This window comes from Anser anser, assembly GCF_964211835.1.
Source record: "Anser anser genome assembly, chromosome: 8".
Classification (NCBI taxonomy): Eukaryota; Metazoa; Chordata; class Aves; order Anseriformes; family Anatidae; genus Anser; species Anser anser.
Window position 1 is genome coordinate 29617151 of NC_139728.1, and position 15216 is coordinate 29632366.

A 15216-nucleotide genomic window follows, 5' to 3' on the forward strand; every position below is an offset into this window, starting at 1 on the left:
ATTATTTAACCCCCTAAAGAAACAGAATCAAAGTGAAGGGTTTGTAATTTTCCATTAGTCGGTGGTTTCTCTTGAACACAAGTGCACACACACACAAGTGACTTGATAATGACCTCTTCTTTTAGACATCAAAAGTCTTAAATTACGTGATATTTTGGAATGGTTCCTGTTTGTAAAGATGCTTGAAAAATATATCAAAAATTTTCAAGTGATTACACTATTTAGCAAGTTCAAGTGGAGAGAAAACATCTCAGGAGAGTGGCTGGTTTCTGCTGAATACCTTCTTTGTTGTGACCTTCTTGTTTTTTTAATTTCCTTTCATCATGATAAATTCAGGTTACACCTCTCCTGTGACAATGGACTGAACTAAATGGACGTCTGTATTCTTGTATTTTAACAGAAAGGCAATCTCTGCAATGCCTCAGAGGAGATGGTGTCTCCAATTCCACACCCCAGTACCCACTCGGTGAAAGACGGGGATCAACCAAAATTGCCAGCTGAGATGTCAGGGTTTTGGCAAATTAATCCCATCCAAGGACTTGGTTCTGACATTCTCAACTCCATTTGCTCCCTGATACCCCTGGGTGCCCCCCTCTCTGCCGCCACCACCTAAAGCTGGGCCTAAGGCCAGCTCGAAGGGCCTGAGAAGGAACCTCCTCAAGGGCAGCATGGACGCAGAGCTCCGTCAGGCTACATGGGGCCGTGTTATGGAGCCAGACTTCTTCACCCCTCCAGGCAGAGGAATATGCTTAGCTGGCACATGGGAAATTTATTCCCTTTCAAGTCCTTCATGCTGAATTAAGTTCTTGAATCCCAGCCCCGTTGGTCGCTTTGCCTAATCAATGCTCTCTTACTGTTTCAGAGGGGGCCTGTGCCGTTTTTGTGGCTCTACTAAATTACTTTGTTCTGGCATGAATACATTTGCTCCTTGATGTTCTTTTTAAAATGAAAATGGATATGAAAATTTACTCTAAAATGTACATTGCTCATAAAACTTTTATTAAGTATTATTAGTGCTTAAGAGAAGGATTTAATATATTTGGGAAGCCTGGCTACAGGAACCCTATATTAAAGACGGTCTTGTGCTGGGGATTGATTTACGCTGGATAGCAGAGAGGAACCTAAGCCAAGCCTGCAGTTCTCCTACCAGCTCTTCTGCTGTGGCCTGGGAGAAAAGGAGTCATTTCAACAGCTCGATGAGAGAAATGCTACGACCTTGGAAGAGAATGAGAGAGCTACAAGCAGACGTTAGAGCTGACGTGACATGTCAGCCAGGGCCTCTGATGCACTCGTAACAACAAACACTGGAGGAAACACAGCGGCTGTTCCTCCCTCCGCTGCCTCTCAAGGCCCCGAAGGCTCAGAGGACGATTATCATGCACTACATGATTAGGAAGAAGCTCGTGTTGCTCAGAGGAATTCAAATGCACAGATCCCACTGTAAGGCAGTGGGGGAGGTGGGTGCTTGCTCCTCTTCAGGTAGCTCCTCTCCAGAGAGGTTCCCGTTGGAGGTACCACGCTTTTGTTGAGCAGTTATATACAGGGAGGGGAAAAAGATCCCCCCATCTGACAGCCACTCTGAGATGCTGCCTAATCAGTTTCACCTTGTTACCCTCTTTCTTTTGAGTCATTACACTGTAAATCCTCATCTCACTACTTGTATGCACAAATATCAAAGCTCAGTAGCATCTGCAGGACACCAGAGGTGTAACACCATCCTCTGGAAACAGTGAGGGGAAGGATCTACCACAAAAATAACACTGCAGCACCAACAAACAGGCCAGGCATAGACTGACAAAATAAAAGGACCGCTAATCCTTGTGCTTCCAAGTAACAGCTACCTCCTGATGTATTCACAGATTTCCTACCAATAAAAGTTTCAGCCAGAAGCTTTAAACCCAAGGACTTGTGTCTGGAGCCTTTATTACAATGCCATGCAAAATGTATGCAAAGCTTATATTGTCTCAAACAGATCTCGGAAGTACTTTTACCTCCGGAAAATGAATGGCTGAAGTGCAAAGGCTTCCCAAGCCTTGGAAATAACGGCACCAGGCACTCTCCTAAATATTTATATAATGTGATTGTAGCCATCTTCCAAATTTCTTCATAAATGTATTAAAACATTAAGAGCTGATCCTAACTCATAAAGGGGATGTCTACCCATTATTAAAATTCTCCTTCTCAGTAAATCCCAGAGACCTTTTTCTTTGCTTTATTCCTACAATAAAAATCATTTAAAGCCCACTTAAAGAGGGTCACCCAGGTGCATCAAAGATCTTTAGGACCATGTTTATTAAATACATCTTTTCTTGGCTGGGCTAACAGCTGTCAGGGACAGGATTCCCCCTTACAGTTTCCACAGCTCCCAAGCCTTATGGTTTCATCATACCAGAGGGTCTTCTTTCCCCTGTCTTCCTGAGTCCCTCTTTGCTTGTGGGCTGTGTGACTGTTGTGACACGCAAGACCTGGACGGTGGCATTTTCAAGAGCACTTAGCACTGCCTGACTTTATTGGCACTGGCATTAATACGGAAACATCTACGGCCGCATGTGCTTAGCAGCCAGTCGTGAATTTTTAACGCTTGACATCAGAGCATTTAGACTGCCTTTCCCCTTCGCAAAGCAAACCTTCCCACGGGGCAGTGCCACATCTGAGCAGCGCTCGGGGACAAGCAAGATCCCCGTTTTGTACACACAAAAACACTTTGTGTGACAACAATAAACAGCTAAAGCAACAGAACACAATTTCTTTGAAACCCCATAAAACCAAAGCCACCCCAAGTATTTTCAAGTGGATTGCATAAAGTTTTTTTTATTTTTTTTTCTAACTTTTGCAGCCAGTTCTTCAAGTTTTACAGCCCCAACTCCCTGTGTCAGATGCCAAAGGCTGGACTTTGTTCCCTATTACAGAGCAGTGTCAGGCCCAGATAATAACTTTACCTAAACTTCATCTACACAAGTGACAGTCTGAGGACTTTCCCTACAGAAAATACCACTACATTGAAAGCATGTTTTATCTACCTTTTAAACACTAGAATTGTTTAAGTAGGGCTATCAGGTAAAACATTATCTCAGTCTACCATTCAAAGCAAAAACTATCAAGCGTTTCAGAGGTAAACTGTTAAGATCCCCAAGAACTTCCCACATAGGCACAATATGCGAGCAAACCAGATCCTGCACGTGTGTTTTTGTTTTTTTTGCCTTTTTTAACTCATTTAAACATCTCTTCATGTATTTCCATTGCTGTTAACAAATGAGAAAACGCTGCAAGAATGATGACTCGATGCAAACCTTTCAGGCTGATCACCACCCAATGAATAACCCTAATTGTTTTAGCAATTTTTCTAACAGATTTTTATCAGGACCAGGTAAACACAGATTTGACGAGTTTCTTTAATGACAGCCCATAACCAGATTCCTTGTTGCCTACAGCCTTCCACTCTCAAATGAGCAATTAAGCACGTAGCTGCTCCCTACCACGTGCTACACCTGCCAGCAGAGAGCAGATGCAGCCCAGCGTCACGCAGGGGGGCTCAGCTCCTGCTTCGCAAAGGGCACCAGCAGAGAACTGGCAGGGCACTGAGTTGGCCAGAACCCCTCTTTCTGCACTTCACAGTGCACGCCTCCAGGCTGCCTTAATGCAAGCTGTACAGAACTGGACAGAACTAGGAGGGCCGTGAGGTTATCTCTGCTCTGGTCTGTATGTATCTCAGGTCTCTTTCCAGTTCAGAAAGGATTTCTAGGCAAAAGGATTGTCCAGCTGAAATATCTGAAGAGCTGCTTAACACCACACTGCAGTTCAAACGAAGCAAAGGCTGCTCAGACAGTACAGTGAGCCAAATCATGCTGGTACAAAATATTCACCAATTATTCAGAGATCTAAAATACACTCATGTTATTTAATTATTAAGGGGGAAGGGGCAGGTTACCTGCATATTATCAACCCTTCATCACACAAGAAATTCATCGTATGAGATAACAATTTTGAAAATAATGTTTCTATTGATGCCTTGTATTGTACACATGCATGTACATGAACAACAACAAAAAAAGTCCAGATGAGGAATTGCTAGAAGAGTCTATCAAAAACCTGAAAATCCTGCAAAGTACAGACTATATTAAGCCTGGACTTATTTTTGGATTGCTATGAGAGATTCCAGAAAGAAAAATACCTTTCACTCATACTGCACTACTCCTTGAAAAATATCCATGCTTCCGTGCAGAGACCCAGTGCAGAACTGGACATTTATTTCAGAGTACCCGTAGACTTGTTTTATTCAGTGTGAATCTTAAACAGCAAGGGAAATCGTAAGGTGAGAAATGTAAGCAGGGTATTATTTATCTCACCCACCTCTGGAAAGCAGCTCTTAAAAAATAAGCTTTATATGGTGTAAATTACTGCACAAACCTTAAGACAGTAGAATCACATCCAGACAATCTCTGGACCTAATTCCCACTTTCTCACTTAATCTGAAGTAGCTGACAAGCAAATCCACTGCGGTGCGATGAGTTACATCAGAACACGGCACAAAATGAGAATCAGATTGTGTGAATCATCTGGGAATATTGTGCCCTTCCATAGCTTATCAAAGAGCTGCATAACCTGAAAAGCAGCATCCAGTGCTCTTGAGCAGCGTAAACCCTTTTATAGTCCTAAGGGAATAAAAGGAATCAGACAACACAAACAAGAAGCAATTTAGGCCTTATCAAGATTATGACCCACAATTAATCTATTAAAAAAGCCTTGTGTCGAAAACACGTCATACATCATCATTAACATTTTATAGCAGCATGTCTGGCAGATGGAAAAGTTCAGAGGCAGCTTAATCAGCAACGTGCCCGGCTCTCAGGTTTCCCAGGTATCAACCTAGATTCGAGAGGGGTTACATTCGTTCAAATACACACAGTTTAATGATCAACTCGCCGGTCTGCCTCTTCTAAAATGAAGAGGAGTATATATAGATTAAATTCTTCAACCCAGAACAGCCACACAGTGAAAACTATTAGGAAAAGTCTCTGCATCCTGAACAACCAAAGCGTAACAGGAGCAGAAATAATGAAAACCATTCTTATCTTTCTATTCATTGCCCCACTCGCTCTCTCAGCTAGAGCTGAGAAAGACTTTTCTGCCCTTGATTCGGCTGCATCTCCTGAGACAAAATCAAGATTTGCCATGCTAGATGATGTACGAATCTTAGCCAACGGACTCCTCCAGCTTGGGCACGGTCTTAAAGACTTTGTGCATAAGACAAAGGGGCAGATGAACGACATTTTTCAAAAACTTTACATTTTTGATAAGTCCTTTTATGAGCTCTCACTGCAAACCAGTGAAATCAAAGAAGAAGAAGAACTACTCCGACAAACTACTGCCAGACTGCAAATCAACAACGAAGAGATAAAGAATCTCTCGCAGGAGATGAATCTGAAGATTGAAGACCTCATACAAAACAAAATCCAGCTGCAAGAGAAGGTGTGGGGACTGGAGGACAAAGTCACTAAGTTGGCCATTACCCAGCCTACAGTGCAAGAGACAAATGAAATTTCTTCACTCAAAGTAAGTAAATTTGTAAGAACCCCTGACACACAAAGCCAAAATAAATCGTAATGCTATCATTGGTAGTTATACAATAGAAGCTCATCTTTTCCCTGCACCCTCACCGGAGTTCTATTGTGTATTTTGAGAAATAAATCACTGCAATAACCATATAAGAATCAGTGTTGTAATGTGACAAGTGGTTTATTTTACAGTATAATTCCCCAGTGAAATCAGTGAGAAAATGATGAAGTGATACGGCTCTGTACCTTTTCCAGTTTTTGCAAATATGTTTTTAAAAAAATCTGTAATTATAATGAGGAAAAAAAAATCAGGAAAATTATCTGATTACCAAGCCCATAGCTTCTTATATCATCAGCTCACTACAAATCAATGCACTAGGAACTGTCTGCTCAGCACAGAAGCAGGAAGTTTAAACTGACGGATATTTGTAGTGCCTGTAGGGACCATCCAGGACCAAAGAATTGTGTAGGTGTTAATAGACTTAATGCAAATACCTGGAAATATGTAGGTGGGTACAAGGTTTCCTATGGAAAAGGAAGAATTAACTGTGTTCTGTAAAAGCATGGGAGAAAACACTGGCTATTCATGTCAGAGCAGAAAGCTGAATCCTGATCTTCCAAATCCCAAGCTAATACCCTAAACATGGGGCATCATTCCTTTTTTTGTCAGCGCCATATATTTAGTTTGAATCAAGAACCAGCTTCACAGAATGTAATTGCACATGAAAATGGAAGGAAAATAACAATAGAAGTCTATGAAGTTGCCAGTAGTTTGCCTCAAAAAAGGATCAAAAAATGCTGGGTGTTCATTTCAAAGGCAAAGAACTTTGCACCTTTAGAGGAAAAGCAAAAAGTCCTGTGGAAAAGGCAATGTTAAATGGTTTGTGCCTCTCAGAACTGCCCCTGTGATGAGTTACTGAGGAAGTGCCCCTGTGAAGGCCTTTTGCTGCCCCTAACCACAACCCCCCTCCCTCCCTCTCTGTCCTCAGGCTTTTGTGGAGCGGCAGGACAACCACATCAAGCAGCTTCTCAAAATCGTGGAGGACCAGCACGCACAGCTCGACAAACAGCACAACCAAATCATGGAGCTGGAGGACAAGGTACAGTAACCATCGCATCTCTCTTTTCTGAATCTGTTGCCTCTCATAACGCTGAAGGAGTTAATGTCCCACCATTCATTCCGGTCAGCCGTCCCTGTTTCATATTTTGGGAGTGCAGAGGAGGCTATAAGCAATTTTGACCACAAACAGGGACCTTTTTCGATGAAAGACTGCTGTGCTGCCAGGCTGGGGGCTGTGGCTAGAGCACACAACTGAGGATGCAGCTCCAAAGCACTGTCGATCAGTACCAGGCTGCTCTATTTCCTGACTATTTTTCTTTTTTTTTATTATTATTATTATTATCTATCCTATTATTCTTGTTCCCTTGGTCTTCTAAGCATCATTACTTTCTATCTCCTTCTTCTTTCCCAATATTCGCTTCAACAGGGAGCCATGTGCTGCAGCTCAACATGTGTAACCGGAACGCTGGGTATAACTGACGTGCCCATATTTAATTTATTCCTAAGAGGAGGCTATAAAGGGAAAATGCCTTTTATAAAAAGAACTGTGGGTTCTGTGCTCTTAGATGTCGGTATTATTCGTCTAAGTGATGTCACCTGAGGAAATAAGTTAAATCTGTTTGCCCATTAAGGTGTACCTCGTGAGAACTGGTCATTTACTCACCTCATGAATCCTGGGTTGTCTGAGCAGTCAAACAGCTGCCGTACATACACTTGAAATCCACCAGTGTGGTTCTCAAGTTATTTTTATGTCATAAGTTGGCTATTTTAAAGGGTTATGTTCATATAAAAAAATTACTCTCTGCGTGACATTGCTCAGTTTGATACATGAACCTCATAATTTCAGAGCCTTGGGAAATTAACAGTCTGTAATTACACTTCTTCCCAGCTGAACCACATAGAGCTCCAGGAACTCGCAGAGAATTCCTTCACTGGGGAGCACACAGAACCAGAGGCCACCCCCTTTTTTGTGCACAACTCCACAGCTGTAACATACAAATATGAAGGTGAGACCATATGCCTTAACCGCGACTATACAATACAGTGCTTTTAGTTTTTAGTAGACAGAGACCAAAAGCAAAATGCTTTTATGTTATATACAGTGCTGTTGGAAGGAGCTGGATTTTCTGCTTTGGAAAATGCCATAATCTGTTTAGCCACATTGTATGTATATGTGTGTCTGGGGTGGCACACAGAAACAACATCCAATAATGCCATAATCCTGGCCTCAATCTTCAGCCTCCATTCACCCCATGTAAACATGTGCTGTGGCGATCCTCTCACTGGCACTTGCTGATGCCTGTCTTAGAGAGTATGAACAGAGAACTAACTTACTTCAGCTCATTTCAGGATCTGGTAAAGCTTTCTTTAAAGCTGAGATGCATTTCTGAACTGCAGCACCGGGAACAGTATTAATTGGGAAATTTATGAGGGATGGGAAAGTCCATTTGCCAAAGCCCAGTCTTAAGCCTTACACATTTTCCACAATTATCTGAACTGAAACGTTGCCAAACTTAAATGTAGGTGGTCCAATATATATATATATACAACTTGACAGCTGTACTACCATGCCCAAAAGTTTGCCCATTTCATGACCTTTATTGAGATAATAACCAAAAAGATTGTTCCAGGTTTTGTGTTGGCTCTAATCTATAGAATAATTCAAGTCACAAAGCTGAATTAAAACTTACCACATCCAAAACAGGGTTTCTAATTGTCTGGTGCTTGCTTTCCTAGGTGCTGCTCCTGACTGCACTGCTCTCTACAACAGCGGCATTCAGACCAGTGGCACTTACACTATTAAGCCCAATGGCTCAGAAGCTTTCGACGTCTACTGTGAAGCAAAATTTGGTAAGACAGCTGTGCTAGCACAGTCTAATTTTCACATAAGTAGTTTCTTATAAGCCAAAAAGCCATGTCTCATCCCAAAGTACACAAGCACTTATCATGTCATGTGTATCCTCTTCTCTTACTGTTCTGTATGTGCTTTGAGCACTTTCCTTTCTCCTAAAGTCCCCACAACACTGCCTTTTTTAAGTTACCTGCTGCTTATACTGAGGAAAGTACTTTCAGTCATGTGATATTTATTACATATATTCATACTATTAATATTCTTATTAATATGTATGCAATTAATATTAAGCGTATTGATATTAAAAACGTCCAGCCCCTTTAGTTAAAAGAATTAAAATGGCGATTATGAACGCCACTACATTGCAACCATGATGTAACATTTCCTAATTAGAGCAAACAGTAAACACCTTAGCAAAATTTTGTTTGACAGCGCGGATTGGTGCTTATGACTGAGATACAGCAAACTAACCCAAAGAGGTGAGTCCTGGAGACAGGATTCCTGCATCGTGTTTGGGTGAGGCTGCAGCTACAGACCAGACGCACCCAGAATCGCCACAGGCCAAATGCACAGCACCTACCCATGCTCTATCTTTGTAAGAAACCCATTTGGCTGTTTCCTTTGCCGCTGCCCAGAGGCCACACGTAGTTTGGCCAGCTGACTGTTCCCCCGTTTTGGCACCCTGCAGTGCTGCTCCGTCCTCTCCAGCTTCCCCGTACAGCTCCTCGCCGCAGCTGGCTGGGAACACGCTGCTGCAAACGTGACAGGGCGATGGGATACGTTTGGATGTGTACACAGAGCGGCGTGGGCTTGCCCTGTGCAAAACCCTTTGCTTACATTTGTTGAAATTTGTTAAACAAGGTTGTCATGACCTGGTCAGGAGCAGGATCTCAGCCGTCCTAGCCAGCCGTGGCCTCCAACACTTCAAACCTTGTCTGGAGTTGTGCTCCCAGCAGTCAAACACCACCAGCTAAAGGCAGGCAGCAGAAGGGCAGCCACAGCAGCACCGTCTGTGTGTCAGGGGCTGGTGGACTGTTATGCTGAATTTTCTCCCCAGTACTTTAAATACTTAAGCCAGGTTTGTGACTTATTTCCTCTTTGCATTTGCAGGCACTTCCTGGACCGTAATCCAGAACCGAGTGGACGGATCACTAGATTTCAACCAAACCTGGGATGCCTATGCAAAGGGTTTTGGTGATCTCAATGGTAAAAATGCTTCTTTTGCTTTCTTTGCTTTGTCTAAATTGATTTGAGAAGCTGAATTTTCTCAGAAGGGTGTTCACATGAGAGCAGACATAACCTACAGACAAATCTAAGCAGCTTGCCTCATTAGTGGAATGCCAGAAAGTGCTTGCCAGAAAGTTTAATTTAGTAAAATTCTCCAAGACACATTTTCAAACATGTCTAGAAACTTTTGCTGAATCATGTCTGAATCAGAGCGTTCTGAATGCTATTTTAGCTATTGAGATTTGATTATTTACAGAAGTACCCCACAATGCTTTGAAGCTACACAAACACAGTATCTCACCAAGGTGCTTTCACTACTTTCTCTCAGCCTTTCTGCAACCACGTTTCCCTTAGAACCACCACCTAATTTGTCTTTTTTTTTTTTCTCTTTTTTTCCTCCAACAGCGCCTGCAGCTGCGGGTGCTCCCTTACACAACCACCTCCAGCTCCCCACGTGGTGGCCAATGTCCTCACCTGGCTGGCCAGGCTGAGGCAACACCCACATTTACCTGTTAATCATCAACCCCAAAGAAGTTTCTATCACCAAGAGCTGCCTACCAGCCTCCCTACTCAGAGCATTTTCCTTGTTTTTCTCTTACAGTGAAATGAGTCCACTTTAGTTTAGAAAGTATTTTGACTTTCTAGGCACAGCAGAGATTAAAATTTCACCATTTTAGGACAGTAGCTCACAACTGAGGTTGACTTTTACCCACATAGTTCGTTTGATCGTATTGAATGTTGTGGTTGCCCCTTTATTGGCCTCCAATTCCCATATATTAAACCAACATGAGGCCACATCTTTTCAGTGTCAGATAGAGTTTGCAGAGGATGGCATTATGCTCAGCTACGTACTGGTTGGTTCGGTGCTGCATGCTCTAAGGTGAGAAAACACCAGGCTACTGTTCCACACCTGTAAATTGTGGGGGTGTTTGACTCCTCTTGTCCTCTATTACTTTATATGCCACCTGCACGTGTGGCATTCAGATTCAGCTGTACTATTTCTACATGGGGCAATCACCTATCGTGCTCTGACACCAGTGGCTCTGATAATGAGTTACTTAATGAGTATAATTTATGAAGCAATTAATCAAGAATTATAGCAAAAGAAAAATGCTCAGGTTAAATTCACTCTGTATACAAGGGGATCGAAACCTCAGGTTAGTTTTGCAGTTCTTTTGTTAAAAAACAACGATTGCAATTAGGTTTTATGTATGTCATTTGCTTCATTTGTCACACGGTTCCAATCATGCGTGTTTTAAATGTCTTGAGCTCCCACCCAGAGTTTCACAAGAGGTGGGAGAAGCTCCAGTTCATTTATATCTCTAGCTTTTATTGATCACTAGTGTGCAATTAAGAAGAGGTAAACAAAAAGAATGTAGCAGGAGACCTCTGAAAAGATCAACAGTTCCCAAGGCTCATATTATTGATTTAATTAAAGCAATGAATAAATCCTTTTAAATACTATATTTTCACATATACCAACCACAGGTTATCTGTAAAAACAAATTCAATAGCAGGGGGAGCGATGTGGGTTTTTAGGGAAAGTTTAGCACCTTTCCCCACTAACTCTCTGCCTGGTAACTTCTGTCCCCAAATCCTCACCTCTGGCATCTCTTGATTCTCACATTGCACTGCTTACTTAAATACACGTTTTCAAATGATGATATTTTAAAGGTGAATGAGTTACCTGAGGTATGGGTTAGATATTTGAAAAACATGATAAATGTTTCTTTAAAGGCTCCATGTTCACGTTATCTATTTACTATGACTTTGCAGAGGAATTCTGGCTAGGCCTGAACAAGACCTATTCCATTACTCAACAAGGGGACTACATCTTACGGATCGAGCTGCAGGACTGGAAAGATAATAAACGTTACATCGAGTACGCATTCGACCTGAAAGGCCCAGAGACAGACTACACGCTTCAGCTTTCACGGATCTCTGGGAGCATCCCCAACGCGCTGCCGGAGCAGACAGAGCTGCGGTTCTCAACTGCAGACCATGACATGGCCGTAATAAACAACTTCAACTGCCCAGAAAACTATCTAGGTATCAGTATGCCGGCCGGCTACGCTGAAATGGCCCTCTCCTTGTTAAGTGAAGGATGGTAGCATGCTTTAGTGGGTGGTTACCGGTATTTGCTTGACTTTAGAAACATAAAGGGAGGGTAGCAGCATCTTTGTCGTTGCAGGAAAGAACAGATGTTTTTTGTTGAGTCCTACAACGAGGCATCATCTTTCTGTTTTATAGAAGGCAAAACTAAAGCATGGTGAGGCTGTGTAAATGACCAGCATTAGAAACAGAACTAGCAGCATCAGCTGAAACAAACTCTTGGGCAGAGATTCTGAGCTCTAAAGTAAAGGGCAGGTCCTCCTCCGAGGCCTGCTCCGGTAGGGCAGCCTAGGTTGGATTGTTTCATCCCCTCTTGCAAAAAAAAGAGAAGAAAAACTGACTCTTGGCTCCATTTTGACTACAAGCCAAAAGTTCAGAATGATGGTGAGTTTCCATTCAAAGACAGATTTTAGCTGTTTGTCAACAGTATATGCTACAATCACTCTTAAAAGAGGAAGAAAGAAGCGAGGCTGAGGACATTTCTCCTTAATGATAATGTGATTAAAGGGTTCCTACATTCTTTGATTTTAATGAAGCTTTTATGTTTTGCCACTTTATAGCAAAAAGCAAACAATGCAAAAAGCAATTAATCATTAAACTACAGGATACAGAACTGCCCGCCAGGCACCTACTTAGTGCAGCAAACATTTTGTACATGTCATTCTCAGCTTGAATACTGCTATGTCTGAAACAATGCTGAGCATGTTACACAGCTCTAATGACCACAAAGCAGATGGGCAATGACTTCCAAAGTGCTAGACTTTCATATTTAGCACAATAGTCATGGCCAGGCCTTTGCCAGCAGAACTGAGCTTACAATTCAAGCTCGTGGTTAAGGACATGGCCAATAAAAAAAAATTAACTGTTTAAAAAAGGCTCTTCAGCCTCCAGATGCAGAGATTTACCTGTTTCTACTTGAGAAAAGCATCAGGAAATCAGGAAGTCTGTTTGGCAGGGTCTCAGGAAACGTGAAAGTGTGGAGGTAACCTCCCAAGTGTCCCAATTCAGTGGCAGCATTTGTGCATGCCGTTTTCTGTGCAGCACCACTTTTATGTGAAACTGACAGTAACAGGTAGCACAACATTTCTGTGGTGGCCTTCAAGTGGCAAGTGTAAGTGGGTTTATGTGCAAGCAACATTTCATTTGGGTATAGTGGGTGATTGTCACTTTTGCCGGAAATGGCCTAAAAGAGATTTGTGTTGCAAATAGGGTACAACTGACATTACAATCTTTTTCCTTAGGAGGCTGGTGGCACAGTGAATGCGAGGAAACCAATCTTAATGGGAAATACGTCGCTCCAAGGTCAAAAGGAAGACTAGACAGAAGAAAAGGCTTATACTGGAAGCCTAAGAAAGGAAGATACTACTTGCTCAAGTCAACCAAAATAATGATACACCCGACAGATCTAAAGAGCTTTGACTGAATGCTTAACCTGACGCACGTGAAGTCAGAACATATACACCGAACACTGCTACATCAGAGAAATTCATGTTATGTTTAGTAACAGGTGCATATCCAAATCCATACACTGTATGGTGTATTCTCCAATGACATAAACCCTGAGGCATATGTGATGGTCCTACCATATGTTTGGTGAGTATTCTCCTTCACCCTAGCCCAAATGTCAACCTGCTATAAATTAAGTAGAGTTTTACCTCCCCAGGATCAAACCCTAATGCCCAGGAATCGGCTGCCTGTTCACGTATTAGATAATATTGCTTGGGGAAAAGGGTTTTCAGGCTGTTGCATTTGTCTCTGGGTTGTGTAGGAGGGAACAGGAAAAGTGCTTCAGCAAATATAAAGGGCTGGCAAAATGCTACAGAAGACATTTAGGTGTTAATTTGTAGGAAAAAGAAGAAATTCTGTTTCATAAAGTGACTGATTTGTTGTTTGGTTCATGTTATTGTTGTGGAATGTTTCTGTGGGCAAACAAAAGATGAGTAACTCCCCATTTTAGGGACTTGCGTATTTCCAAACAAACTTTCAGTGGTGTAGGTCAGGCTGATCTATGCTGAAGCACTGTACTCACACAGCTGTGGATGTGTACACACACATCAAGTAAGCTGGAGCACAGACCTAATCTTTCACATATCACACTTCAAAGAATAGCTTAAGAACCATGTTTACAAACTGAAACTTAAGGGCTAAGCTTCAAAGCTTTCTGAAATGAGTAAGAGATGGTTTCTTCTCATCTGGAATGGATTTAGTCCCATCCCTTTGTGACCTTTTAGTATAGCTCACTGAGAAATGAAATGAAAGACCAAGTGAGCACATGACCAAACACCTTTCAAATAGAGACCAGCTGAGTAACCTGTGCCTGGGGGCAACTCCAATGGAGGCAATGGTGCCATCCAACGAACCCCATAGGCAAAACCCATGTGACAGTGCTGGTCCTGCTCTTGAGGACACATTCACATTTGGTTAACTTCAGCTGCAGAAGGCAGCCTCCGAGGCAGTAGGACTGTTGACATGCTTGCAGGTGCCTTGCTGCAGAAGTGTTTGTTGACAGAGACACCAATTCTGCAGTTATATTGAGTCATATTGACTTGTGTATTTTATATAACCCTTGTACAGTACAGATTTTTTATCTCCACATTTGCAACCATACAAAAGTGGTCTTAACTTGTAATTTGTCAGAGTGAAACAACTATGAATAGAATGTGCTAATCACAAAGAAACTGCAAAAAATACTGTTACTTCTTATGGATTTATCACAAAGAAGAGAATACATAGTGCTGCTTATTTGTACTGATGTATTTTGTGCTGCTTAATTCCCTGTCTAACCTCTACCACAAATAAATAAATAAATCTTCTGAAAAGACATGAGATGTGGAACTTGAATAAACTCTTTCTTGTAAGCTTTGTTTTCTAAGAATCTGGTCTGTATTTATCCAGTTTTTATGATAAGAAGTAACTGATTTTGTAAGTTGGTGAAATTACTCAACTGAAGATGAAGGCAATGACATTCAGAAGTGTATTATCTTCAATGATACTGCGAAAAAACTTTAAATTAATAGAGGAAAAGTAATAAAAAGAAATCTACTCCCTACCTACACTTAGTTATAGAAAGGTTGTTGTTTTCTGAAATGCTTAAAAAAATATTCTTCTAGATCTTCGTATTTTTTTAAAGCATTGTAAACAAGGAAATTTCCTTTAAATCAAAATGTAAATATGAATGGGATTACGCATTTTCTACATTTTTATCCCCCATTGTAAAGACAAAAATAAGCCACTTAAAGTGCCAGAAAGCAGTAAAACTGGTAAGAGAATGCTGGTTTTAGCACACAGAAAAAAATTAAAACCTAGGCAAATTCGAAGAGAATTCAACTAAATTCCACTTTGAACTTTGCAAGACAGAGAAACCTCTCTCATGTCCCTGTTCATAGCCAAGTTTTACACAACCGTGTTCA

The 15216-nt window shown here is 41.6% G+C and overlaps 2 protein-coding genes across 12 annotated transcripts in view; one reads left to right on the top strand and one right to left on the bottom strand.

The window, feature by feature from the left end:
* Nucleotides 1-14661, top strand: ANGPTL3 (angiopoietin like 3). Its single transcript, XM_083846108.1, has 7 exons — nucleotides 1-5553; nucleotides 6545-6655; nucleotides 7505-7622; nucleotides 8353-8466; nucleotides 9578-9673; nucleotides 11471-11743; nucleotides 13048-14661. The coding sequence occupies exons 1-7, from the start codon at nucleotides 4942-4944 to the stop codon at nucleotides 13227-13229; spliced, it is 1506 nt and encodes a 501-aa protein (XP_083702234.1). The 5' UTR covers nucleotides 1-4941; the 3' UTR covers nucleotides 13230-14661.
* Nucleotides 1-15216, bottom strand: part of DOCK7 (dedicator of cytokinesis 7) — a 99358-nt gene that overhangs the window by 44933 nt on the left and 39209 nt on the right. The gene's annotated exons all lie outside the window — the stretch shown is intronic.

Bases quoted from the DNA above. Each gene is read 5' to 3' on its own strand.
- ANGPTL3 (XM_083846108.1), top strand. From the start codon at position 4,942: ATGAAGAGGAGTATATATAGATTAAATTCTTCAACCCAGAACAGCCAC. The intron at 6,656-7,504 runs GTACAGTAACCA...ACTTCTTCCCAG, and splicing joins TCATGGAGCTGGAGGACAAG to CTGAACCACATAGAGCTCCA. The intron at 8,467-9,577 runs GTAAGACAGCTG...TTGCATTTGCAG, and splicing joins CTACTGTGAAGCAAAATTTG to GCACTTCCTGGACCGTAATC.